The 27,576-nt window shown below is 31.5% G+C and overlaps 1 protein-coding gene across 1 annotated transcript in view; it reads right to left on the bottom strand.

The window, feature by feature from the left end:
* Nucleotides 1-608: 608 nt before the first annotated feature.
* Nucleotides 609-27,576, bottom strand: part of LOC132741485 (uncharacterized) — a gene marked incomplete at its 3' end in the record, with an annotated part of 48,167 nt that continues 21,199 nt past the window's right edge. The window contains 3 exon segments of the mRNA XM_060729652.1: nucleotides 609-767; nucleotides 11,891-12,043; nucleotides 15,759-15,871. Of these exon segments, the coding sequence (XP_060585635.1) occupies nucleotides 609-767; nucleotides 11,891-12,043; nucleotides 15,759-15,871 (425 nt within the window).

Raw genomic sequence — 27,576 nt, forward strand, 5'->3', positions numbered from 1 at the left:
GTATATTTGAAAACATTTTAATCAAAAACTGTCATCAATAGCTTTTCAAACCCTCCAATTAAATATCTCCTATTTTTTCAGTTTTTATTGGCAACTTATAGTACTTTGTTATTTAAATAGAATAATCACATAATGCATATGGATAATAAAATTGACCCATTTTGGTCATTTATATTTTGAACTAAATAAATTTAGTTTACAAACAGACCAAAAAGCCTCAAAGTTAGAACAAAATAGTTTCTCATTTCAAATGAATGGTGACTTTTTGATTAGTTTAAAAACATGGTACAATTCTTAATTTTTGTTTTATGTTTAACCCTGAGCTGGTTTTCGGCAACTGAATTTTACCTAAATATTTTCTACGCCTTTAATGAGTAATAACTGACTTTCAGTCATTATTATTCAGAAGTAGTTTTAAAATCAGGTTTGTCTGCACATTTGCTACATCTTTAGTGACTGTTTTGAAAATGAATTGTTATTGTTCAGAAGTGGCCTAAATTTCAGCTATATTTTTAGTGACTATTTTTTCAATAAATTTTATTCTCAGAGTCAGTCTTAATATCATGTTTGCATGTGTATTAGAAAGATAAAAAGTACAGAAAAATTACCTTATTCAGCGGGCTGAAGAGTGTCGTCAACTTGCTTGGCTGTTTCTGTTTGCGAGTATCAACCTCTCGCAGCGTACCCTGCGGGCTCACGGTCAGTGCCATCGGAAACGAAGAATCATCAATTGACAAGTTGACTCCACGCCGACTTCGTAAACTACCCTAAAATTTATGCAAATAAAAAATTATTTACTGCAAAAGCAATGAACATTCAAATCCTTAGTAATTATAACTTTTGCTGGTTTCACGCTAGTCCCTTTTATAAATAACTACAGAACGAAATTACTTCTTATACATGTAATTATATTGTTACTTAAGTCCCGTCAATTCAACTTCATTATGTACTTAAAAAAATCTTTTGTAACAATACTTCCTTGATTGAATAAAAGAAAAGAAAAAATTAACAGTAATTTGAAAAACATACTCAAAATAGTATTAAAACAATTGCTGGAAGTTTAACGCAGATGGATTCATAAAAGACAGCTAGTTTGTGATAAAACAGATAAATTTCAAGAATTTAAATAGCTTAAATTGAATAGAAGAATGTTTATTTTACAAATTAGGGCAAAAATATGACAGGTGTTAACACATTACACTATCTCTGCTATTGTGATACATTGTCATTCAAGAAGCATAACTACGATCTACTGCAAGATATAAGTAAAGTATTGATTACTTCCCTTTATATATAAATAATGCTGCTAAATATAGGAACTTTTTTTTTTGCTGAAATAAAGAACCTTGGAAGACTGAGAGAGCAGTTTGATGGGAGAACAGCTAAGCACACTGACACAAAAGAGGACACTTATGAATGTTTTGCAATAAAAATTACAAGATTTGATTGGATAATTATAAAAAGGTGAAATTATGACATTTTTCTTCTAAATATTATAGAAGCTTGGCAGCACAACCTCAAATGTGTGTCACTACAGTCTTGATTTTCAAGGAAACAAGCTGTTTGACATATTGATAAAACATCTACCATCATCAGCATACCTAGTATCTATAAAACTTCCTTACATGAAATTATCACTAATTAAAGAATAGAAGAAAAAGAAACAAAGAAAAGAAACAGAAAAAAAGTTCAAGTGACATGTAAAGCTCTTCACTAAATAACATAGACAAACGGACACATATCTTTGTTCTAGCACTGGCAAATATCACTCAACAGACATTCCGGTATTTGGGTGGGTGGGGAACAGCACAATTAATCAGTAGATTTTTGGTCGATCTTTTCAATCAAGTTGTCTTTCGGTTTATATTCTATTTCTTTTTTGGAAAAACTTCCATACTACAGTGATTAATTATGTTTCTTTATAAACTGAGATTTAAATTTTGATTGATGAAACAGTCATTTAAAAAAAATTAAGATGAAACAAGTGCAATATCATTAACAAACTAGAACAATATTCCAAAATTTCGACCATCTTAAAATGATTATATAATTTAGTAGCCTATGTCCTACAGATTAATTGTGCTTTATACAATTCATAATTGCATGCTCTCTTTTTATTGTCATGGCAACCATTGCATATGTGTTTATAACTTGAAATACTTTAAAAATAATAATTTCTACGTTAAATATGTTTCACTTGAAACTAAACCATATCCTTTTTTATCAATACGATATAAAATGATGCTCCCTGATAATTGCATCTGTGTAAAATTATTTACATGTCAAATGTATACGCATCCAGCACTGTGATCCCAGGGAACTTCAAAGGACAGTGGCCAGGGATACAACTGACTGACGATTTCATAGGAAAACTATTTTTTTAGTAAAGGGAGAATACCTTGTCATATCTTCATTTGTCTGACAAAGTTGATACACAGTTAGTTCCCTTTATGATTAAGCAAATACAAAGGTAGTTAAGCTTGACATTGAACTTCTTAATGATTACTTCTAACAGTGATTTAATTGACATGCACTGATAAGTTACTCCTAAAAAAAGATCATCACACTTAAATACATTATGCATAATGTACACTTTTTGCACTGAAGCTATAAATACTGTTTTAAATATAATTAGACTTTCTTAAACAGTACCATATAGGGTAAAGGGTTGTTTTTTAAGCACAAATCACCAGGGATCAAAAATTCCACTAAGCGGCAAGGATTTACATGTAAAATCTGCATAAATTTGCAGCAGGATGTGTAGAACAAGAGCTGTCAGTAGGACAGCACGCTCGACTATTCTAAGTGCTTGATAGTAAAAGAGCCTTGATAATGTTAAATTTTTTAAGTTCACAAAAGGGCTAATTTTTTTTTATAAAAATTCATGTTATAGGCCTTAGAGAGAGTCTAATTATACAGTATTGGCTTGACTATTCTGAAGGTAATGTCACAAGGGTGTTTTATTGAGTATAATAATACTAATTACCTATGAATACATAAATTTGACAGAAAAGGTACAAAGGCTTGTTATTAAGATGTTTTATCAAGTAAATCACTGCTTTATTATTATGAATGCATAAAATTGTCCCAAAAAAGGGCACAAACCCTTCAGTAGTTATTGAGATAACAGCATACAAATAATTCTGCAAATATTGCAGGCACAGTTATGCAATTTTGCAAACTGATGAACAGTGTTACCATAAAAAAGTATTTTAAATTTCAATTGAATATCTCAAGCAATAATTGAGATATTTGACTTTACAAAAAAACTTTAACCAAAATTTCTAAGCTCCAAAGGGGCATAATTCTGTCAATATAGTAGGCAGAGTTATCCAACTTGTCAATCTAATGTACCTTGTTACTATAAATAAGTATTGTAAGTTTCAATTGAATATCTCAAGCAATAATTGAGATATTTGACTTTACAAAAAACTTTAACCAAAATTTCTAAGTTAAAAAGGGGCATAATTCTGTCAATATTGTAGGCAGAGTTATCCAACTTGTCAATCTGATGTACCTTGTTACTATAAATAAGTATTGTAAGTTTCAATTGAAAATCTCAAGCAATAATTGAGATATTTGACTTTACAAAAAACTTTAACCAAAATTTCTAAGTTAAAAAGGGGCATAATTCTGTCAATATTGTAGGCAGAGTTATCCAACTTGTCAATCTGATGTACCTTGTTACTATAAATAAGTATTGTAAGTTTCAATTGAATATCTCAAGTAATAATTGAGATATTTGACTTTACAAAAAACTTTAACCAACGCAGACGCCGACGCGGACGCTGACGCCGACGCCGACGCCGGGGCGACTACAATAGCTCTCATATTCTTCGAATAGTCGAGCTAAAAATGAAGACTTCTTATAGAATATAGCAGTTACTCCTGCAGGGAGGGTGATTTGAAAAAAAAAAATTCTGATCCCTTTGATCCATCAGGTCATCACCCAAGTATAGGGAGTAAGGGCATAAATTATACAAAAACACATTAAGGGGATTATTATGTAGACAGAAATAAAATAACCAACATCTTCCATAGCTTTTTTAGTTTGCCTCCCCCCCACCTTCCCCACCCCCTTTAATTACCATAATACCAGCATTGGCACATAGTGATACTATGATGGTAAAATCATCATCAGCTTTTCAACTATGCTCACACTGTGCCAACTGCCATATAAACAGTCTCTGTAAATGCTATAAAGCAACTTATACAACATTCACATTAACACTGGATATTGAATGTTTAGGGAAAAATGCAGAAAAATATGGAAAAAATAGGTGAAAAAAATTATGGGGGGAAGGGGGGTGTTCAGGGACCTGAAATTTCTTCATAGAGCTCAATATGTTTGATATACAGGCAACCTTGGCTAAAGAACCCCTCAGACTAAATATATTGTTTTATATAGTAAGTATTGTACAGTTAAACCAGTGTAATAAGACTGATTTAAGGTTATCATAATATTTTCTTTTTTAACAAATTATGAGGTAAAAGAAATCATTCTTGCCAAGACCTGAGACTCATTTCTTAGTTTTATTTAAGATTGTGCAGCCCAAGGTTGTAAGAAATATTGATTGTTTTTGAAAAATTTTTCATTTAAACTTGCAAAACCCAGCTGTTTAAACAGTCTTACAAATTGGGGGGGGGGGGGGGGAACAATAGCATATTCTAGCATTTGATAAATTGGGAAAAAATAAACTATTAGCATAATAGCATTTGAAAAATTGGGGGAAAAAATAACAATTTTTTAGCTTTTATCAAAAACTTATATAAAAGGATCTTTTAAGTCATTATAATCTCAGAAATCAAGACAGCTGGAAAAAAGTTGGGAATTTACAAGATTAAATTGGGAATTAATTACACAATTTTGTAAATTCGGGAAAATGCCTGTATTCTAACCATTGTTCACATAAATGTCACCGAGTGTATAAAAAATTACGGCAATTAATATACAGTATGATTGTTTCCATTATTGTTTACATTATTTCTTTGCAATATAACATGTAATGAGTCTTCCTCAGGCATAAAAATATCGAGAAATTTTTAAAACATACTGTATATACAGATTATTTTGTAACAATATGGGGAAGAAAATGGTAGGAATATCAACACTAATGCAGCGAGGCTGACATTCCTGTGAAGATTCATGGATTCTTTTGTAGAACAATAATAAAACAGACAGCGAGGGTTTTTTGCACAATAAATTCTCCCAATATAGCATCGAGTATGTACAAATAATTTAGCTTATGTCAGTTCTTAGACATTAATTTAGCTTTCATCATAACTATTACATCGCAGATCAAGGTTTTTAAGTTATCGTTGCACCTCATTTTGTTGATGTAAATTAATCAAAATTTTATTTTTAGCATTATGTAATAGTTGTATAACATATTCTTAACATTTTCCTTTTAATAAGCTGTAACCTTAGTTCTGGAAACTGGTCAATTCTACCTATGCAACTTCAGTGCAGTCCATGATCATGGTCCGCACTGTCCGCCATTCAATCCTATATATTTTTGAAATTTTCCCCATGGTTTTGCCTAGTTTGAAAATAGAGCAGTCTATTTATGGTGATATGACAATACACACTGGTGAAAATGGTGATATAACACTACATACTGGTGAGAATGGTGATATGATAATACACACTGGTGAAAATGGGGATATGATAATATATACTGGTGAGAATGGTGATATGAATGTGTATCTTCAAACTCTTTTCTAGATAACGAGTACCTTCAAACTAGAAGTTTGACTTCGACCTTGAACAATGAAGGAAGGGACAGGGGTCTTGGACTCGACATGTTGTCTTGATGTGGTTGACATTTATGCCGTTATTTTAAAATCATTCAATGCATGACAAAGTTACAGTTTTAATTTATCTACATGTATTTAATGTGATTATGATTTAAAAACTTTTATAAGTTACATCACAGTTGTGAACACATGTAATTCCAGATTAACAATATAACAGTAGCAATTTTACAGAAATGTAAATAGCAAACATTCCAAAATACCCTGTTAAAGACATCTTACAATACAAGGTCATGACAGCTAGGTCTTTAAATGTATAATTGTTCCTAACCAGCTTTCTTTCTCATCGCAGTGAACAAACTGCATTTGACATAATTTGTAATGTCATCAACTTGAACTCAGTCAGCATGTCAATATTTTCTGCCAATTTCTTTTCTTTTGCTACATTGTGTAATAACTAAAACAATTACTTTAATTAACATTATGCTTCAGTCAACAGCTTTTGCAACCTGTTTTGGCACACTTAAGGGTAAGCCTGCTTTTTATGCCAATCAGATTCTGTCAGATCAGGGCCAAGGCAAATTCTTAACAACATGCTTCTGTATAGACAGTCTTTATATATAATGACAGGTGATACTGGTCAGAACCCCAGGATGCAACCATCAAGAGTAAATTAATGTAAGCTGACAAAAGCTTTCTCAACAATCTTACATAAATAGGTAGAAAGAGATGTTGATCCCCAAATCAGTTTTTCAGTTTAGTCTGTATCTGTGCTTTACTTGGACATTTATCCCACTGGGATAGTGTTGGGATCCCACTGGGATGAGGGTGGGATCCCAGTGGGAAATTTGGTCAGGATCCCACTCTTATCCCAGTGGGATCTCGACCAGATTTCCCACTGGGTCCCACTGGGATCCCAATTGAAATTCCACTGGGATCCCACCCTCATCCCAGTGGGATTCCCAGTCAATTTTTCAGTAGGGTTGCCACATACTAGTATAATTTGATGGCCTAGGGAACTTATAATGCCTGCTTTTTGTGCCATCCATTGGCCGAGGCAAATTTCCTAATTTTCATTGCGATTCCCCATAAATTAACAGGGAATTGCTTCAAAATGGAAGTTAGAAAAGCTCAGATTCTTGCAAAATGCTTTACATCCATGTCAACATTTTGTGTTTGTTTTTGTGGGGTTTTTTTTGTTTTTGTTTTTTTGGCCCAAAAAGAGTATTTTTTATTATTTGCATAATCATAAATTTGTATTCACATCATTGTCATATTCTTGATTAAAAATGTTACTGAATAAAATATGATACATTTGCACTTTCTGGCTAATATTCACAAAATATTAGCGAAAATAAAACTAACGCAATTAAAACAAGTTCTACAGTACGGTTAACAACATCTTAAAATCAATAACATTATTCACTTTTCTACAAAATCTCAAATGAACATGCTTTGTTAAATGTCATTCCTTGATCGTGTAAACAATATCTAGAAAATCACTGAACACTACAAAATCATTTGAATTTCACTTTTAATTAAATTTCAAAGTTTAATTTGCTTCACAAGAAATGAGAAGCCATATTGTTAATGTTGGCAATTGAGCTTTAAAAGTCTAATCTGCCTCAAGAGACTTAATTAAGCCTTTTATTCACCTCCCTACAGGAACCATAATTTAGCCTTTGCCAGCATGCAAAACAGAATAAAAATGTTCAAAACCAAATAAAATGCTGAAATCTTAAGTACAATTTGAACCATTTAGCAACAATTTAAGGGCACTAAGGGCGAGAGCCACTCCCTGACATTTAAGGAAATTAATAAACATATTTCTGTCATAGAGGTATTTTGGATTTGTTCATTATCTAAAAATTCAATTGATAAATATTAATTTTGTAATCAACATATAGCAGATACAGGTACGGAATGTTATAATGTTGTATAGTTAAGTATTTTGCTACCAGGAGAGTGGTAAAATTTATATATCACAAGACCAAGACCAAAATACATGGCCTCAAAAAGCCATTACACCATATTTATCGTTTTATTATAGTAAAATTACCTTAATATTTTCAGACAAAAAGAAGATATATAAATAATGAACGATGAATAAATGTTTATAGTAACATAACTTTTGCAAAAGAGACCACGCCCAAAGTAGCATTGGTTCCCGTTTCTAATGCTAAGATAGGAACCAACCAAAAAAATAGTCTGGCACTTCCATATATGGTACTGTATGTCATTAAAACTATATGGGTTTTTCTATCCCTTTAATCAAATTAGCACTTCATGATTTGTATGTATTTTAGGGATAAAATCTATTGATATATATAAATATCTTCTTAAATAAGTTAAAATCTAAAAGATGATACAATTTGATAGAAATATTAATTCTCATAAACTATACGCTCATAAAATGAAAATCTTTTTACAGTAATCATTACCAGCTGACACTCAAAGCTTCAGATTTATATTACAGTTCTAAATACAGAATTACTCTGAATATAGCATTATTATCATGAACAAAATGTCAAATTCATACCAGTCAGGTTACCATTAGGTATGAAAAATTATAATAACTAAACAAGAGCTGTTGGTTACTAATAGGACAACATGCTTGACTATTCTCAGTGCTTGAAAGTTAAACAAGACTCTGGATAATATAGAAATTTCTACTTTCGAAAAGGGCCATAATTCTGTCAAAATCCTTCTTGAGAGTTATGGCCCTTGGACTGCGACCTTCTATTATGCTTTCAAATAAGTATGACATTGTGCAGCTCTCAAACCTATTCCATTCTGTATAGTTAACTTAACCAAAGTGTGATGCTCACAGTCATCGATGCAAATGACTGGGCAATCCTTAGTTCTTTAAATAGTCAAGCTAAATTTAGGTACAAATGATTTAGAATTTTTTACAGCAACATTTCATTATTTTATTAAACTTTCAAAATACTTGAACACTGAAAATAAATTCAATTACCATGGAGAAATTGTTTTTTTTTGAAAAACGAATGCCCTCCCACAAACCAAACATTCATTTTATTAAAAAATAATAGTAAATCACCTTTTAAATATTATAAATATTATTTGATAATAAGTACATTTCTATGTTAAATCTCTTTCGAGAATCTTGACACAACAATAACCATTTTACAAGTTTGATAAAAATTGTTTCAATAAACATAGCTTTAATGAGTACTGGGGAAAAAAACTGCCAATGTGTTTTTAAATAAAACTGGTGAAACTGTGATAAAGTATATTGGGAAGTCATAATATGAACATCTAATAACTAATTATTCAGAAAAGTACAAAAAAAAATGCAAATAATGAGAAAAGTACAAAAAAAAAAATCTGAGTTAAAAGTAAAATACTTATTTGTGATCTTATTTATATTGTAAAACATCAAATTTCATCTAACTTACAAACCAAGAATCTTAAACTTTCAGACAAAAAAAAACGTGAAATATTTTGTTCATATGTAATAATGGCTGAAATCTATATTGCCGAGAAAAAAAATACAATAAAAGAACCGGTTGAACCGGGTGATGCTCCCCGAGAAGGTTCTGGACACAGGAAAGTATAAAAAAAATGAACAAAGGGCAAAAACTCCAAAATTAGGCAAAGCGGAGTTATGTTTTTTTGCACTGCACTTCTATTCAATGAGATCTATCTATCTATAAAGTTTCCTGATGATATCAGAATTATGTCCCAGGTAAAAGTCAAAGTGTAAAAATGAACAAAGGGCAATAACTCCAAAATTAGACCAGGCTTTGTCTAGGTTCTTTAAGCATTGCAATTCTATCCAATTATATCTAGCTTCCTTCAAAGTTTCATGTTGATATCTCTAATAGTTTTAAAGTATTGTCCAGGACAAAGTCAAAAAGTAAAAATAAACAAAGGGCAATTACTTCAAAATAAGGCAAGGCAGAGTTACGGTTCTTGTGCACTGCACTTCCACCTAATGAGACCTATCTATCTACAAAGTTTCATGTTGATATCTCTTATAATTTTAGAGTAATGTCCCAGACAAAGTCAAAGTGTCAAAATGAACAAAGGGCAATAACTCCAAAAGTAGGCAAGGCAGAGTTACCGTTCTTGTGCACTGCACACCTACTCAATGAGATCTATCTACCTACAAAGTTTCATGTTGATACCTCTAATACTTTTAGAGTTATGTCCCGGACAAAGATAAAAGTGTAAAATAAACAAAGGGGGATAATTCAAAAATAAGACAAGGCAGAGTTACCGTTCTTGTGCACTGCACACCTACTCACTGATATCTATCTACCTACAAAGTTTCATGTTGATACCTCTTATACTTTTAGAGTTATGTCCCGGACAAATTTCAAAGTTTAAAATAAACAAAGGGGGGTAATTCAAAAATTAGGCAAGGCAGAGTTACGGTTCTTGTGCACTGCACACCTACTCAATGAGATCTATCTACCTACAAAGTTTCATGTTGATACCTCTTATACTTTTAGAGTTATGTCCCGGACAAAGTTCAAAGTGTAAAATAAACAAAGGGGGATAATTCAAAAATTAGGCAAGGCAGAGTTACGGTTCTTGTGCACTGCACACCTACTCAATGAGATCTATCTACCTACAAAGTTTCATGTTGATACCTCTTATACTTTTAGAGTTATGTCCCGGACAAAGTTCAAAGTGTAAAAATAAACAAAGGGGAATAATTCAAAAATTAGGCAAGGCAGAGTTACGGTTCTTGTGCACTGCACACCTACTCAATGAGATCTATCTACCTACAAAGTTTCATGTTGATACCTCTTGTTGTTTCAAAGTTATGTCCCGGACAAGAAAAGGGGACGGACGGACGGACGGACGGACAGACGGATGGACGGACGGACGGACAAGGCGGCGACTATATGCTCCCCCGAAATTTTTTCGGGGAGCATAAAAAGAAATAAGAAAAATTGTCAACAAAACAAAATGAAAAAAGTGTGTATGTGTATATATTATAACCCTTAGCCAGTGTTTGTGGCCACAGATTCGGACTTTGCCGACAGTGCCAACCAAAATCAGCCGTGTAGTGCCGTGTGATCATGATCTGCACTGTAGTTCGCTATTCGGTCAGTTCAAATTTTGAAATTTTCCCCTATAAATGAGCCGCGTCATGACAAAACCAAAATAGTGCGTTTGGGACCAGCATGGATCCAGACCAGCCTGCGCCTCCGCGCAGTCTGATCAGGATCCATGTTGTTCACTTACAAACCCTATTACAAGTAGAGAAAGTGATAGCGAACAGCATGGATCCTGATCAGACTGCGCGGATGCTCAGGCTGGTCTGGATCATGATGCTGGTTGCAAACGCTCTATGTTGGTTTTGTCATAACGCGGCTCTAATGATGAATGGTCTTGTCCAGATTAAAAGATGGGCGAGTCCAAAATTTCTATTGTGTAAGGGTTATAAATAATAATTGATAACAATAATAATGATAATAATATGCTGTGATAAGTGGTAATTAGCTAAATGAAAGCCATTTTAGTAGGTCTAAATTATTTTGGGATCAGATTAAGCTTGTTGTATTCTTTACATGGGAGATATGGTAGTTATAATTCTTATAGTGACAATTTATTTAGTGACAATTAATAGTAATTGTTTTAGTCTTTACTATCATATGTATTTACATATTTTTATTTTTGTTTTCACATCAGGAATAAGGTTAAAGAAAATAAAGTCCAAAAAAGAATCTCAAAGAAAAGAAAGTTTGTCAAAAGGAAATTCCTTTAATTTATTACTTAAATTAAGGTTATTCAAAAAAATCCCCTGCCCTTTTTTATTCATTAAGGCTAATTTTAGAAACTTCATTGTTTTTCTGGTATTTAAGTAATATCATTCTCTGGTTTGCAAAGGTTTAATGTACTTGTTATTAAAAGATCATTACCTTTGTCATTTGAATTGTATTTCACCAATCAAAAAATTACCTAACACTTTGGAAAACATAATTATTGCTATTAGGATAAATAACAAGCAAGCAAGGGGAGGTAATCACCATACAAAAATATACAATATAAAAAGGGGAAGTAATTAATCATTTTTTAATTTCATTTTTCTACATAATCAGTGCAGTTTAGTGAATCTAAATATAACTATATGCAATGGTTGCTCCCTAGCAGAACTTACTGCCGAGTCATCAGCATTTTTTGGCCCGTCGCCAAGTTTAGGGGACGGGAAAAACCCTTGGAAAGGAAGCTGAAGAGAGCTTCTGCGCTGTTTACTGACCGGAGCTTCGAGCATGGACTGAGCTCGACCAATCACAGACTCTCTTCTTGACATCTGAACGCAGGTTAGAAACAAAGAACAAACATTTCACATAATGCAAATGGCATTTAACATATTATAATATAATCGTAACAAAAATATATATAGGTGCAAAACAGATAGAAAATGATCACTAATTAATGATCAGCTAGCAAAAACAAATAAAAGATCAACTAGTGATCTCTAATTAATGATCAACTCAGTGATCAGTACTGACAAAAGATACATACTAATTATGCTATCAAGGAATTGTATCACTTTTTTCATTTACTTTGACAGACAAAAATTCTATCCAAAACCCTCCATACAGTAAAATTTGAGTAAATATATCAGAAATGAAAAATTATTATAAAAATCTTAGAAATATATAAAGTAATTTCTCAATTTTTTTCCATACACCTAAAAGGAAAAAGCCTGAACAAATCAGATATCTATCAAAGTTAAAGGAACTCCACTGAGGTTCAAAAGCATAAAAATATATAATCACATAGATAAACTGTATTTTTGCACTGATCTGAGTGAAAAGCATGCAACGCTTTTCGTATTCCACAATAAGAAAAATTATTCTGAAGAAAAAAAAAAAGGGTGAGCCAATGATCTGAAATCTTGCACACAAGCTTTTGGTCAAGATGATATTCATCAAAAGGATTATCAATCTTGGAAAACTATTTCTAGTTCCGCCATGTCAGCAGCTTAAATACCTCAGTGGAGACCAGGAAAAATTTGTCTGACTAAAAGAGTTGAGTGATAACTTGTTTGACATACGGCCTCATTAGGGTAAGCTAATTAAATGACATCAAAGTCAAGGTTGTTATAATGAGGTCACATGAAAGTACAAAAAGACTTGTATATCGTATATCGTGCAAGGAGGTTGTCTGTAACATTGTTCTTTCTTGCTCTGAAGTGCGTTCAACGAGCATAATTATGATAGTATTGTTTTAAACCGTCTTCCGGCCACATTTTCTTTGACAATGATTAATATGGTTGGTTACAAAAAAGACACTAATGAAGAGAAGAAAAAAACAATAAAAGTGATTATTTGAAGAAAAGAACAAGATACTTTGAACAATTTTTCCAAGTTACGTTCACTCGAAAATAAATAGCAAAACTTAAGGCTTAGGATAAAGGGGTTGCGTTCCTTAAACAATGCTTTCCTCTGTTATAAACTTTATTTTCAAACATACTGTATTTAAAGAACCTTATTGTAATTCAGCTTAAAATTCTTATCACATTTTCGAGCATTTACTAGAATTCAAGAAATATAAAATCTCACAGCATTTGTAAAACTCTTGGGAAAACTTGGAAAAAAAATTCATGATGAGCAGTGTTTTCTCATTATTTTCCCCAAAGAAGTATTAAGTTTTATCTCTGCTCATTGTCTGGGCTGTGAATATTTCAATTATCTGCAAATTTAGTGCAGAAAATCCTATATTTTCACAGCATTTTACCGTCACTAAACAGAATTCCACAAATAAAGTAAATCATTTAATAAACTGTTAAAAGAATAGATTTCCTTTTCAGTGTAGTAAAAAAAGTTTCAAATCTTATATAACATTGGACTAATTCAGAAATGGTCTCCTGCCACTAAAATTTCATAAGCTATGGTAATCCGAATAAAAACAGCTGTTGGAAGTGGAGCTCTGATATAATAACAACATCACTCAGTCCTAAGTCTTGTAAATGGTACTGTTACTAAATCAACACTTTTTCAGCATATGTTGACTACTTATGTTTAAAACAATAGTGTCAGGTTTCTGGTAGCACAGAATCCTATGTACCCACATATAAGACGGACCATTTATAAGACCGGGGTCCAATTTTTAAGCTAAAAACATATTGACTGTCATAAAAAATAAACTGGCTTTAAAAAAAAAAAGGACCATATCAAGGCAAAACCGAGATTATAAGGCTTCTTTGTTCAGTTTCAAGGTTCTCCATATAATTCTCCTACAAAAAATGTTCTAATTTTTGTATTATCATTTATTACTACCTTATCTGCTCAAACATGAGGTGCATTAATTCTATAACGAAACAGTTAATTTAATTAACAGAAAACCAGACTTATACATAAAGTATTATAAGCAAATGCTAACTTGACTATTTTCACATTAAAATGATTCTGAATACAAAGAAAATAATAATTTTTCTCCATTAGAGGTAGAAAGAAGACAAATCTAACATGTTCTATTTACTACTGCAACTTGTATCAGAAATTAAACTAGAAATTACAGAAAAAAAAAACATTATCTACATGTTAACGTAGACGATATAAATGAAGAAATTTGGAAGCTATATTAGTGACCATTGGTTTATTACTTATACAGGAATGTTAAACATTGATCTTCAGAAGATTCGAAATGAATTTGTCCCCCTCCGTGACCATTTAGACCTTATAGAGTAATTAGTAAACAACTTTTACAGCTATGTCAATTTAATTATGTGGAATGCTTCTCAGTTTGACCAATTTACCTAATGAGGTTTGAGAGCAAAATATAGTGACCCAGTCTAAGCTTTGTTCTTATTATACAAATGTTAAAAATAGACTGATACTCAGGCCTGCTTGACCGAATGGAGGTTTAATAATGAAAGAGGAAACAAAGAGGTACCAGTCTGCAAGTTACTAAAAAAATTGTCCAGACACTGTTAGGATACAAAGATTGACAAGGCTATAATAATGTGCCATCGTGTCTGTTTTCAAGATTTTACTTGTTGATTTTTCCTTAATCCAGAAGCAGAATTCATTGCTCAAAGCAGACAAATAAATTTTACATAATTATAGTGTAAACATATAGACTTATTTGCAGTTTCTACATTCCAACAGCCGTATTCCGTAACTGATTTTTCATATTACTTTGTCTCCGCTCGTAACACTATCCTAATATAACAGAGAAAGGCGGAAGCTCGTCAAATGTCAGTTTTTCCTATCTCATCTCCTTAGAGTAAAACAAACTTTTAATATCAAAACTTTGTTAAATCGTTGACTGCTATTGTGAAGGGTATATACAACAAAAGTCTGTTTGTATCCCGAGGTCCCACATTTAACAAGTCCCGAATAACATCTTTCTGTTATATGCAATACAATTTGTGACCCCAAAATACGTGAACATTTCATAGAGGTAATTGCTGGAAAATGCAAAATGTGTTGAAATAGTAATGCTCAAACTTCTTGACCAATAAGGATTTAGAGTATCTTCACTGCTGACCAAGAAAAGATTATACAAAATGATGCGTTGTGGGCAACTTTAAGGCCAGGTCCTCATTCTACTAGAATAAGACTGACCAAATTTGAACTTGCGAGCAATGAAAAATACTGATATAACTAAACTGCATTTTAAAATCGTCAAAAAATTCACACAGCAAGCTTATAAAATTCTAGGCATAAGTGCAAAAGGGTTTTGCTTGTCTTTCACCTAAATAATGCCCTAGGAAAGCAATTGCAACCAAAACACCCTTATACCACAAGAAAAGTTTAAGGCACTGCAATTTACCCTAATTCAAGCCAGTAGTTTGGATATGTATAAATGTAATTAGTGCATTTTTTTTTTAAAGAAATGTTATCATTTACAAATACTTTAAATACCTAAAGTAATTTATGAACATTAAATTTCAAAATTGAAAAAATCTCAATATGGCATTTGATATTAACCATGTGAACAATAATTACCAAAAATTACATTCTCTTAATACTGGCTTGACTACAATTAAAACCAACTTATATTATCTAACTTACCCCTGATTTGGATTTAGAGTTCCCACTTTTACCACCACCACCAGCAAGCTTGGTACCAGTAGCTTTACTCAAGGACTGGGAACCAGATGGTAATGTTGGTTCCCCATCTTTTTCTGAAAAGATACAAATAAAACAAAAACATGATTAAATGTTCAAAAAGAAATATAAAATTAACCATTAACCTATTCTTTTTAATGGATTTGCCCTTCTTTGAATTTAGAGCAAGGGAACCATTCAAAGTTTCTGAAATTTCACGTTCAAATTACAAAAACTGAGCTTCCAAAAGGAAACAGCTTGGTAAGACTTCACAATATTCAAGCATGACTGGCTCAATTACTGGTGGCAAAGGGTAAACATTTTTGACTCTGCATAGACTTCTAAGGTATCAAATATCCACTGTTTCCATTATGAAAACTTTGAATCAATAATTATGACCAATAATTATTGTTTACAACCAAGCACACTCAATCATTTACATGCAAAAGAAAATTCATTCAGGCCAAACAAGTTGTACCTGGAACTCTGCCAATCATTGATATGTTAAGTGTCATCTAATTGGTTGATTCCATTTTGAAATCAACCAATAATAGAACTGAATTTATTAGACTTGTCCCTGGACTGTGAACCTGGCATTTTTGGATACTATTGTCTATTCAAGGTATGAACTGGTCAATTTAAGGTATGAACTGGTAAGTAGGGCAATTATGCAGGATAAGGATGACTAAATTGTATATGAATCAATATCTGTACTTATCCTTTTGACCAACTTCTGTACTCTAAAAATAGCATACTGTATTTGTCAAAGGAGAAACTCAGTCTATTTTCATTTGTCTGTTCTAAAAATAGCTCATAGAAACTAAAAAACTTGGTTAATTTGTCAACTTGTTAAGTTAGAATGAGAAGGCTGCATTACAGATTTAACTCTACTGACCAAGTTTTCTTATCTAATTACTTACATGGTCAATAAAGTTAAAAAGATTTTGGGTAAATCCTGAGAAAGAGGGTCAGGTCATTGTATCTAGCTACATGCAAATTTTCTCTGAATAGCTTTCCCTTAAAATAGGGCAAATCCAAACTGTGTCATGTGTCAATGTACCTATTAAGGAAAGGGCAAATCCAAAGTTAACTGTGTCATGTGTCAATTTACCCATTCAGGAAAGAGCAGATCCAAACTGTGCCATGTGTCAATGCACCTATTACGGAAAGGGCAAATCCAAACTGTGCCATTATATATTAACCATTCAGGAAAAGGCAAATCAAACTGTGTCACCAGAAACAACTTTTTCAAAAGTGATTAGGAGGAACAGACAAACTGCAGAAATCACTGTAGTGCAAAAATCTATGCTAACATCAGACAGTTTCCAAAAGTTAATATGTTTTTATTACCGCCAATAACTGACAAAAACGATAACAAGGTTTAATTCACTTTTCAGTTTATTGACTTAAGTGAAATCATTGAAGGCATCTCTAAATAAGAATGTCAATCAACTTACAGACTTCCAAAATGTGGGTGAAAGAAACACTAACCTTTCACCTGCTATATTTTGTATAATGATATCCTCTCTGCCATACTTTCAAACTCATCTATTCCCCAGGCCAATCTGCAAAATCACCCCCTATCTCCATGTAACCCATCTGGGATCCCCCACCTTAATCCCCCCTGAGGCCCATCTGGGATCCCCCAAAATCCTTCAGGCCTTTCAACAATTTTGATTTTAAACAATTTGAAACACTTCTATATGTGACTAGAACAATGCCTTACCATCCCTAGCAATCGTATGGTTGTCCAAATCTTCAATGCGAAACTCTATCTTGATCATTTTACACACTTTACTCCACTTTGACATAATACCACAAATATATACCACAATTTCTTAGCAAACTACATGTGAATATCAGATTGAGTTCCCATGCCTCCTTTTTTACTTTTGTTATCTAATTCCTTTAATATTCTGTATTTTCAAAAAAAAAAACAGCAAAATACAGGTCCTTACTAAGGAATGGTTGTTCAACTATTTATAGAATATGACTTTAATTTATAGAATTCTTCCATTAACTGAAGAAATGTGTAAACCTGTAAAATATTTTGTAAACTTTTCAGTCTTTTCTCCATATTGTCTACCCTTTTTGTTCATTTTCACACTTTGTGTTCATTTTCTCTCGATTAATATACAATACTATAACTTATATCACATTTTTTTACAATTTACACAGAAAGAAAATAAGAACGCTTGAATTCCAACATTTAGTGCTGTACAACCAAACAATGGAGCAAATTTCATAGCTTGTAATCCTCATGATACATCATAACCACAGCGATGTATTTCACATTATTCTTGGAACCGCAAAGATAGCAGTATCTGTATGTCACTTTTATTCCTTCTCTGATACCATGTTATGCATATTGTTATAAATAGTCTTCAGTTATTATTGTATTGCCAGAGGAATGTTATAATTGTCATCAATTGTCAATGTCATACCTTAAAACTTTAATAATCACATATAATCTTTATTTCCCGCCTAATTGTTGCTCACCTTCTCACCTACTTGATGCACAATATTACCTTTTGGCAGAAAAATAAAAGATCTTGCATGATATATTTCAAATTCCTTGACTTTACATATTCCTATAATATTATGTATTCCTTTGAAATTACATATTCCTATGACATTACGTAATCCAATGAAATTACATATTCCTATGACATTACGTAATCCAATGAAATTACATATTCCTATGACATTACGTAATCCGATGAAATTACATATTCCTATGACATTACAATGTCAAATTCCTATGAAATTACGAAATTACATATTCCTATAACATTATGTATTCAGTTGACATTACATATTCCTATGACATTACGTAATCTGATGAAATTACATATTCCTATGACATTACAATGTCAAATTCCTATGAAATTACATATTCCTTTGACATTACAATACATATTCCTGGAGTATAACATGTCATTGAATAATCAGGTGGTGCATTACTAATATTTACATATTCCAATAGTATTACAAATTTATATTACATATTCCTTTATCATTATGTGGCATTATATAATTTTTTAGCATTACATATTCCTTTATTATATATTCCTGGGATAATTACATATTCCTAAGACATTCAATATTCCTGTGGCATTACATTGCATTCTATATTCCTGTGGCACATATATACCTTACATATTCCCATTTACATGATAAATTCTTGTCCCATTACGATATTTACCTTAAATGATCACATTACATTTAATCAGTTTCGATTTTACATCACTATAACAATCAATACATTTTCCCGAATTTTCCTGAGCAAGCCAAAATTAAGACATTCTGGCATTATATTATATATTCTTGCAAAAATTTACCTATTTTTGTTGCACATTATATAATATTATAGAAGCAGACAATTTTCTGATTATTCTCGATTATTCGTGATTATTCCTCTTCTACCAGATATAAATAGATTAGCATTTCATTACATTACAGCCGTAAAACTTAACTTCACTTTCAATTATCTTAAACGTCATTCATCATCTTTTGCAGTTTTCGCCCATAAATTATTTGCCGTTTTATTTTTATTTTTTCAAAGATGTTAATAACACTTAAAAGTAAAGCGTTTCAAATCTTTTATAATTTGTTATCTAAGATTCATTCTACAAAATCGAGACTTTATTTTCACAATGTCTATCTTTTTAGATTTTACTGCTTTATTTCTAATATATATTTATGATCTCTATTATTGTTTATAATAAATAAAATTGCAATTTTCAAAGTTATAATATTATTTATATCTTACTAAATAATTTTTTAAAATGTGTTACATTTGAACATTATTATAAGTACACTTAAATCATTATTAAAATAGTTCTGTTTGGGGTCTGACCGTGACCAACCTGACCGACTTTTTCAAATGCCAACTCTAAAAGAAATTTTTCACCTTTTCCAATTTTCAAAAATTAATCTTTTAATTCTTTACAATATATAGAATATATATAACAAAATTGATTTATTTAAATTTATTCCATTTATGCACATTTAGTCTATTTCAATAAAATTTTCACCCTTACCACCCTAAATATATTAAATGGACTTGTCCATCTTTCAATCTGGACTATACCATTTATCATATTTAGGAAAAATATCAAAATATGGTGAGACAGAAAAGCAATCAGTGCAGACCATGAACAGATGGCACATAATTATGTGCCAGCTGATTTTGGTCTGCACTTAAATTGCATTGGTAACGTCAGATGCCGCTGGTAGGATTTAGTGTTAAAAAAATAAATATATTTAATACATTGCTATAGAAAATATTTCCATGTAAAAAATTTAAATTCCATTCACAGTAAATAAATCTGCCATATTACATTTTAACACACACCTCCAGAATGTTACAAATGTCTCTTTAAGATATATATCCAATGAAAATCACTGTTTAATAATCACACCATTTTATCAATGATATTCGTTCTCCATATCAACTTATCTACATACATAGCAAATTCATCTCCTCACTGACTATGTATAAAAATTTATTTCAATAATTCAAAATTTCTTAATATAATCCATCCAGCAGCAAAAAAACATTAATTTTTACTTTTTTTCATATTTTTTCTCCACCTGTTGAAAAGTCTTAAACTTTCTTTTTTCATTAAATTAGCTCAAAATATCATTAAGAGACTTATATATTATTAAACTAGAGCACAGAATGTGATTCTTTTCATTTATGAAACTAGCACAATGTATTGTAAGAAACAGGCAGCCTTCTGCCATTTGTCTGTTATAAAATGAAATATAGGTTCATTTTCCAGCTAGTCCACAAATAGATGTATATTACAGCGCCTTGCCTTTCAAGACATTTGACATTTAGACGAAAATTAATTGTTGATTTTGAGCTACAATTTCAGATACAAATATACCTTTGAAAGACATACAATTTATGATACAAATAGTTCATAAAAAATTAACTAAAGGCAATTATATCTATGCAGGTGCTTCAATAATTCTAAAGGGCCAAAACTGTAAAAATAGGACAGACAACTTTGGCAATATTTTACAAGGAAAAATTATTTTTACAGTTGCTCAAAGGAAAGTATTAGAGGCCACAACTCATGAGTAAAATCAAAAAAGGTAACTTCCATAATTTTTGAAAAGCAAAAAAAATTAGTTTGCAAGTGAAGTACTTCAATAATGTATAGGGGCCACAAGTCATGAAAAACAGTCAATATTTTTCCAGAATATCAAAATGTCTGCAAAGGTCAATTACCAGTAAGGATCCATAACTAATGCAAAATATAAATTAGGTAACTATTTGCAATAATCAAAACGATACTAAATCAAGACTTAAACTGCCACTTGCAAATTTGACGTAAACTTTGACGTAAATTTGTCCAGACAGTTTTATTCTAGCACCCTGTAAAACAGTGCAAAACTAATTCTCCCATGGCACCCTATATTACAATCCACGCTGTGCTGTATGATTGACTCTAAATTAGAACGTATCAAGGTTATTATTTCCGAACATATTTCAGGCAATTGAGGTAGGTAATTTTAGATTCAGATGCTGATTTTATGAATGGTAATCAAAACGGAATAAATCTTTTATAATTCTTGGTATTTTACCTGATACCTAAGTGCAAGGCATGCAAAATTGCAGTCTTCACCTTAGGTCACAATTAAACATACCTGCTTCAAAATTTGCTACTGTAATGACCAAATTTTATCACATTTAGCACTAATTTCTTCAGGTAAAAAGCTGGACTAATTATGCTCTTAAACCAATATTTGATTGAAAATTGATGTTTACCATTTTATTGAAGTAAAAATGTATTTATTTGTAAGGCATAATGTGCCTTTAAAATAAAAAAAATTAAAACTATTGTTAAGCGCTGGGAAAAATTGCTGATTTAATTTTAAGTTGAAAAAAATAAAGTTTTTCAGAATCAGCAAAAATTTCTCACCCAATATAACCCTAGAATAGGAGGAAGGTAAATCGAACATTTAAGTGCTTTTGATATGTGTTAAAACAATATCTAGACATTCTTATCACATAAATTTCACCAACAGAAACTTCGTTAACCCTCTAGAGAGCTAATTAGAAATATTTCAATATGAACAAAATAAAAAAACGCAAATTGTCAGGTGATGTCAATAACCACCATGAAGAGAGAAATATTAATAATCCAGACATATCATTGGTATGCGAAGAATATCGAAATATATATATATATATATAAATAATAACTAAGAATTATCCATTCTTTCACATTATCAACTAGAAAAATGCTAACGCTCCAGAAAAAAAATATATATCACAGTTTCACGACTTAGTACCTCCATGCAAGAGGAACTGAATGGCTTCTGCAGACTTGTGCACATTTTTCAACCTTGAAACAGAAACCTGTGAATGTTTTTCTCATTTACTCATACAATTATCTATCTAAGTTATTATATATATACAGTAAAACCTTGGATACTAACACCACTTTCAAACCAAGACAAAATACAGAAAAACCTTCTGGCAGCAACTTATACCATTCCCCCCCCCCCCATTTGAAAAAAAACCTTTACATTAAGATCACCTACTCTTGAGTGACAACCTGTCTAAAAAGACCACACTGCCATTCACAATGAGTGGTTGTTAAATACAGGTTTGACCGTAGTTGTGAAAATTCGTAATTTTATTATTTGATCACTCTCTAAATATCTTCTGCGAGCAGCCAAACAACATACTAGACTACAGACATTAAAAATAAATAAGCCGTGAACTATATTAGTAAAATTTTTCCTTGCCGCCATTTACGTTGCATCAGTTACATAATACGATTTGTAATTAGCTAAGCTGTTAAAATTCTTTCTTATACACCAGGAGTCACCTGTTACATCATCTACGAATGCCAATAATCAGAACAACAATAAAATTGTGCTAATTTTATGCTTCATGGTCATTAACTATTAATATATTATGAAGAGTTTCACGCTAAGTCTTAAAAATTTTTATTCTAATTATAGACCCTGCAGGAACTATTTTCAAGGTGATAAAGTTTGTTATTCCAACTTAACTAAACAAAATGTTTAAACCCCCCGACCTTCATACTTAAAAAATTAAATAATACTTATAGTTCTAGTGAAAAAATGTCTATAAAATAACATCATCTTAAAATTCAGATTGCATTATATCACTCATGTTGTTTTTTTCATGTCACAATATGACAAAAAGGCCTGTAGATTTAACGACCACAGTACACTCTTATTCTGTCATGTTATGCCAACATAAAGACAAATCACCAAAAACCATTTAATAATATAGCACTCAAATAAGCAATAACCTTCGTAACCAAAACATCTTTTGTTTACTATTTAACGTGATTAAACGGACTTTAAAATGCTGCTTAGAACTTAAAGGGTCAACAAAAAGTGTGCATCACATTAATGGTGCGGAATAATAAAATCAAGGTCAAGGTCACTCAAAAGTGAAGGTCATTGAATATTGCCATGCTCATAAAAAAAGAGTACTTAATATTATCAATTAAATGTATCTTGTTTCAAAGGAAATACAACTTAAATAAGGAAATTTAGTTTAATGCTTTAGCAAGTTTATTTGAACTTATATGAGTAGTAATGGAGAAATCTTAAGCAAAAAAGAAGCTGTGATGAAACCAGATATATAATTATATATTGTCTAACAGTTAAGAAATAAACCATATTTGTTAAAATTCAAACACCAGCACTGGGCTGGCAAAATCTGATTTTGACTTTTATACCGGTATCTGTTTTTGTCTTAAGAATTTTTTTTACTATTCTGTATAATATTTCTAAAGAATATTCAGGAAAATTTTCACTTGTTGGGACAAACTGGGAAACACGGACAATTAATTAATTTAGCCGACCCTACTTTAAACTTTATCTTTTTCAATACTACATGCTTAATATAATTTTCTGCACATCTACTTTTAAATCAAATTATTAAACAAAGCTAGTAATGTTTTACAAAAAACCCTACAGTTAAAATGAAATCAACAAAAAGGAAGAGCAAAGTGCGGTTCTTATTAATAAAAGGATGGGGGGCTCGTAAGAAACTATACGGTATAAGAAATTTCCTATGCTGCTTAAACATCCCTCAATTTAGCAAATTATTTCAAACAAACAGGGATAAACAAAGTACTTTCTAAGCTTTTAAACGCAAGTAAGTGCCTTGTTTTGCTGTCTAGATTTAAATGACATTAAGTCTGCACCATTAACGAACTTAACTTTGATATTCTATTATGGTAAAAAAATTATATACAATGTATATATGGATATACATATATATATTTATTTGTGTTTCAAGAGCCTTTGGTATTTAGACCAAAAAAAAAATCAACAGTTACTAGTGAAGGAAGACCTCAGGTGCCGCTTTGTGCATATTTTCATGCATGTCTGAACAGACACCTAATAAAAACCACCGACATTCAGTAAGCTAGCTAGACAGCTTCTGCACATGAAAGAATCTGAAGTGACTCTCAGATGGGATTCAAACTCACAGTAAGTTCTGTTCATTATTTCAGACTGAGTAAGAACCACCAACATTCTATAAGCAACATGTTTAAAAGTTCCATTGTATTTAATCAACCAGCTGGTACTGAAAGTAAACTAGCCGTATAGCCACCAGTAAAGAGCTGCAAGCCAGCCTACATGTCCGCAGTCTGAATCTCTAAACTGTTGGTACCTCAATTTTTGTTTTTTGATATTAAAATCCCTTTAACTTTGGACAGTTCTAAATTCAAAGCAATTAAGGCAGGTCCATAACTCAAAATTGGGCTTGGTATAGACTAAATCCCTGAAACTACAAATTCAAAAGCAAGCTAAGTTCATTAAACAAATTAGAATCGTGAGGGTTTATGATGGATGTACAACCTTAAAGCCAAACCTCTTTCATCAGATCATAGATACTATAGAAGCCTCTACTGGTGATAGTTACTGTCAATGTTAATCCAATATACACAAAATGATTTCAACCTTAATTAACCCCACGAGGATAATTGAAGACAAAGTTGCCAAAATTCTACTATTGAATGTGTTGCTTTTTTTTTACTTCCCAGTACAATTTTCAGAGTGATTCTCAGATGTGTGCCTAATGATTGTTTTGAAAGAAGTATCTTTCAGAAGAAATAATTTTCTGAAAGTTTTAATTTGACCACATAATTATACAAAGTTTCAAAGCCATAATATGTCAATGGACTTCGAAAATATTTGAGGTATTGCAAAAACTTTGAGTAAATCATAAGTCAAAAACGGGGCATAATTCTGTCAAAATGCTTAATGCAGTTACCTCCTCCTGTGTACAGGTTGGGGTCATGATGGAGAACATGTGTGCAAAGTTTCAACGATGCAACACCATTTTCCTTTTATAAAAACAATATTTTCTGAACTACAAGTTCACAGCAACCATTTCTGTGTTAATATAATAAATCCCAAATGTGCAATCCTGAATGAGGGTATGTTTTGAATAAAATTTTATTAACTGACATAAAATCAGTGCTGCATCCAAAAATGTTAAGCACTTGTCACCTGGTGTCAGTATCCAGACAGACCAGCCTGCACATCTGTATAGTCTGACCAGACTCTGCTCTGTTGTAAAAAAGCTCAATTTTTGTATATTGATACTTAAATTTTTGAATATTCATATTGAAATCCCTTTTACTTTGAATGGACTGTATTTTGTATGGGCCAATCAATTTACATAAACACGGCAGGTTAAGGGTTCATAAAATCATGGTTGATCTTACCTGCAATGGTCGGTAAATTTCCCAGTAATTCCAGGTCCTCCCAGTTTGCATTAAAATTCTTTTTCAATAAAGTCTCAATCATAGTGGTTTGCCGAAAATACATTTGTGAAAATCATGTAACCTATATTGATGAATATCAGGGCAAAATTTTGAATATTTTTAAATTCGCCATTTTAAATTATCAACCAAAATGAAGAAAATATATCCAATTCTCTCTATTCACATTGAAATATCTTTATTTAGAATCAGAAATTTAATTCTACATTTTTCTTTATCAAACTTTTAAAACAAAATTTCAAAACTACTCAGATTTTGTGCCAAACTTTCGCCTTTAACACTTTATTTGGTACACAAAAGTAAAAACGTCCTTAAAACGGAAATCCATGTTGTTTTCAAGGCGTTAGTATGCCGAATATTTTCATGTTAAATCCACATCTTAAAAGGTTTTAATATCTAATAAATCTGTAACTTATTTGAGGGCACCCTGTAACACAAAGACCTCAAGTACCTATAAACACTGGCCCATAAAACTTGTGAAAAGTGACGAAGATAAGGGGAAACTTTTAAGGCGATAAATGATACACAGGGAAATTACGCCAAAACTTTTCACTACTAACTACAAATATCCATGTACAGTATTCCAAAAATCATTTTGCCACTGTGACTTTAATCTGATAAGAATGAATGTGTATTACAGTGGCATCATAGCACACATTCAAAAAGTCCTTAAAGGGAGGTAATTCCACCAAATAGATATGAAAAATAAAGATAAAAATTATCAAATATTCAACAACATGTATTAACAACAAGTAGCAACATGAACGTAAGTAATAATGCATTAATTTTTTTGTTTTTATCTGAAGAAATAATTTGAGAAAGGGAAAAATTCAATCAGTTCAAGGGCCACAACTCTTCCAATATTAATTGCTAATATATATACAAAACCTAAAAGAGTTGTTTTAAAATTTATGTTTTTATCTGAAGTAATTTGAGAGAAAGAACAATTCAATCGATTCAAGAGCCACAACTCTTCCATGATCAATTGCTTATGAACAAAACTTAAGAGTTGCTTAAGTTTTAATGTCAAATTCTGCTGATTTAATGTTTCCCCACACTTTGTATTATATATACAGTGAAAGTTGAGAAAACCGGACGGCTTTCGAACCGAGGGTTTTGTCCGTTTTTCTCAGCGGTCCGGTATTCTCAATGTCCCCTTCAGCTGTTCAAGACCATATAAACCGAGCAATGACTTTCAAAGGATGTTGAACGTATATTTGCATTTTCATGATTATGAGTATGTATATTGCTAAATAAAGAAATGAATATGTTTTAATTGTTTTTGTCCCATTATTGCATATAAATACAATAAAATTTTGGATTTAAACGAACAGCAGTTACCTCATAACGATAAAGTCCGATTACACCCGCATATGTTGGGTAATGGATAATGATTTAACGAACATACATGTAGTTTACTTTGTTTATAATAATTCCCCAATTGTAAATATTGCCTATACCATATTTGTCAGATAAAGATTTTTAAAGTAGGTCTCGGCAAAGTTTCACTGTTTTTAATTAATTTAAATTTGTCACTTATAGACAGCTCTCGTCAACTGATTTTAACTTATCAATTCCTCGTGCATTTTGGCATTTATATAAAACGGTAACATCTATACCTTAGAATAAACCAAACTGTGAAATGAGACATAATTAACAAATCAGACAATCATTGTTCCGTTACCGCTCAGTTAGCGTATTAGACACAACCAATTGATAAGTACCCAAGGTTATTCACACCTTCGTCGTCCGGTATTGTCAGGGTAATTGTCTTATATAATTGACTTTGTAGTCCCCTATCAACCATCCCATATTCGGTTTTTACAGATTTCGGTATTGTCAATGTTTAATACAATAGTTTAAAGAAGGGAAAATTTGGGACTGAATTATTCGTCCGGTATTTAGAGAGTTCCGATTTTCTCAGCGTCCGGTTTTCTCAAATTTCACTGTATATTATAATATATATAAATTATAAAAAAAAT

This window comes from Ruditapes philippinarum, unplaced genomic scaffold (genome assembly GCF_026571515.1).
Source record: "Ruditapes philippinarum isolate M1 unplaced genomic scaffold, ASM2657151v2 ctg5612_1_1_1_1, whole genome shotgun sequence".
In the NCBI taxonomy this organism is placed as follows: domain Eukaryota; kingdom Metazoa; phylum Mollusca; class Bivalvia; order Venerida; family Veneridae; genus Ruditapes; species Ruditapes philippinarum.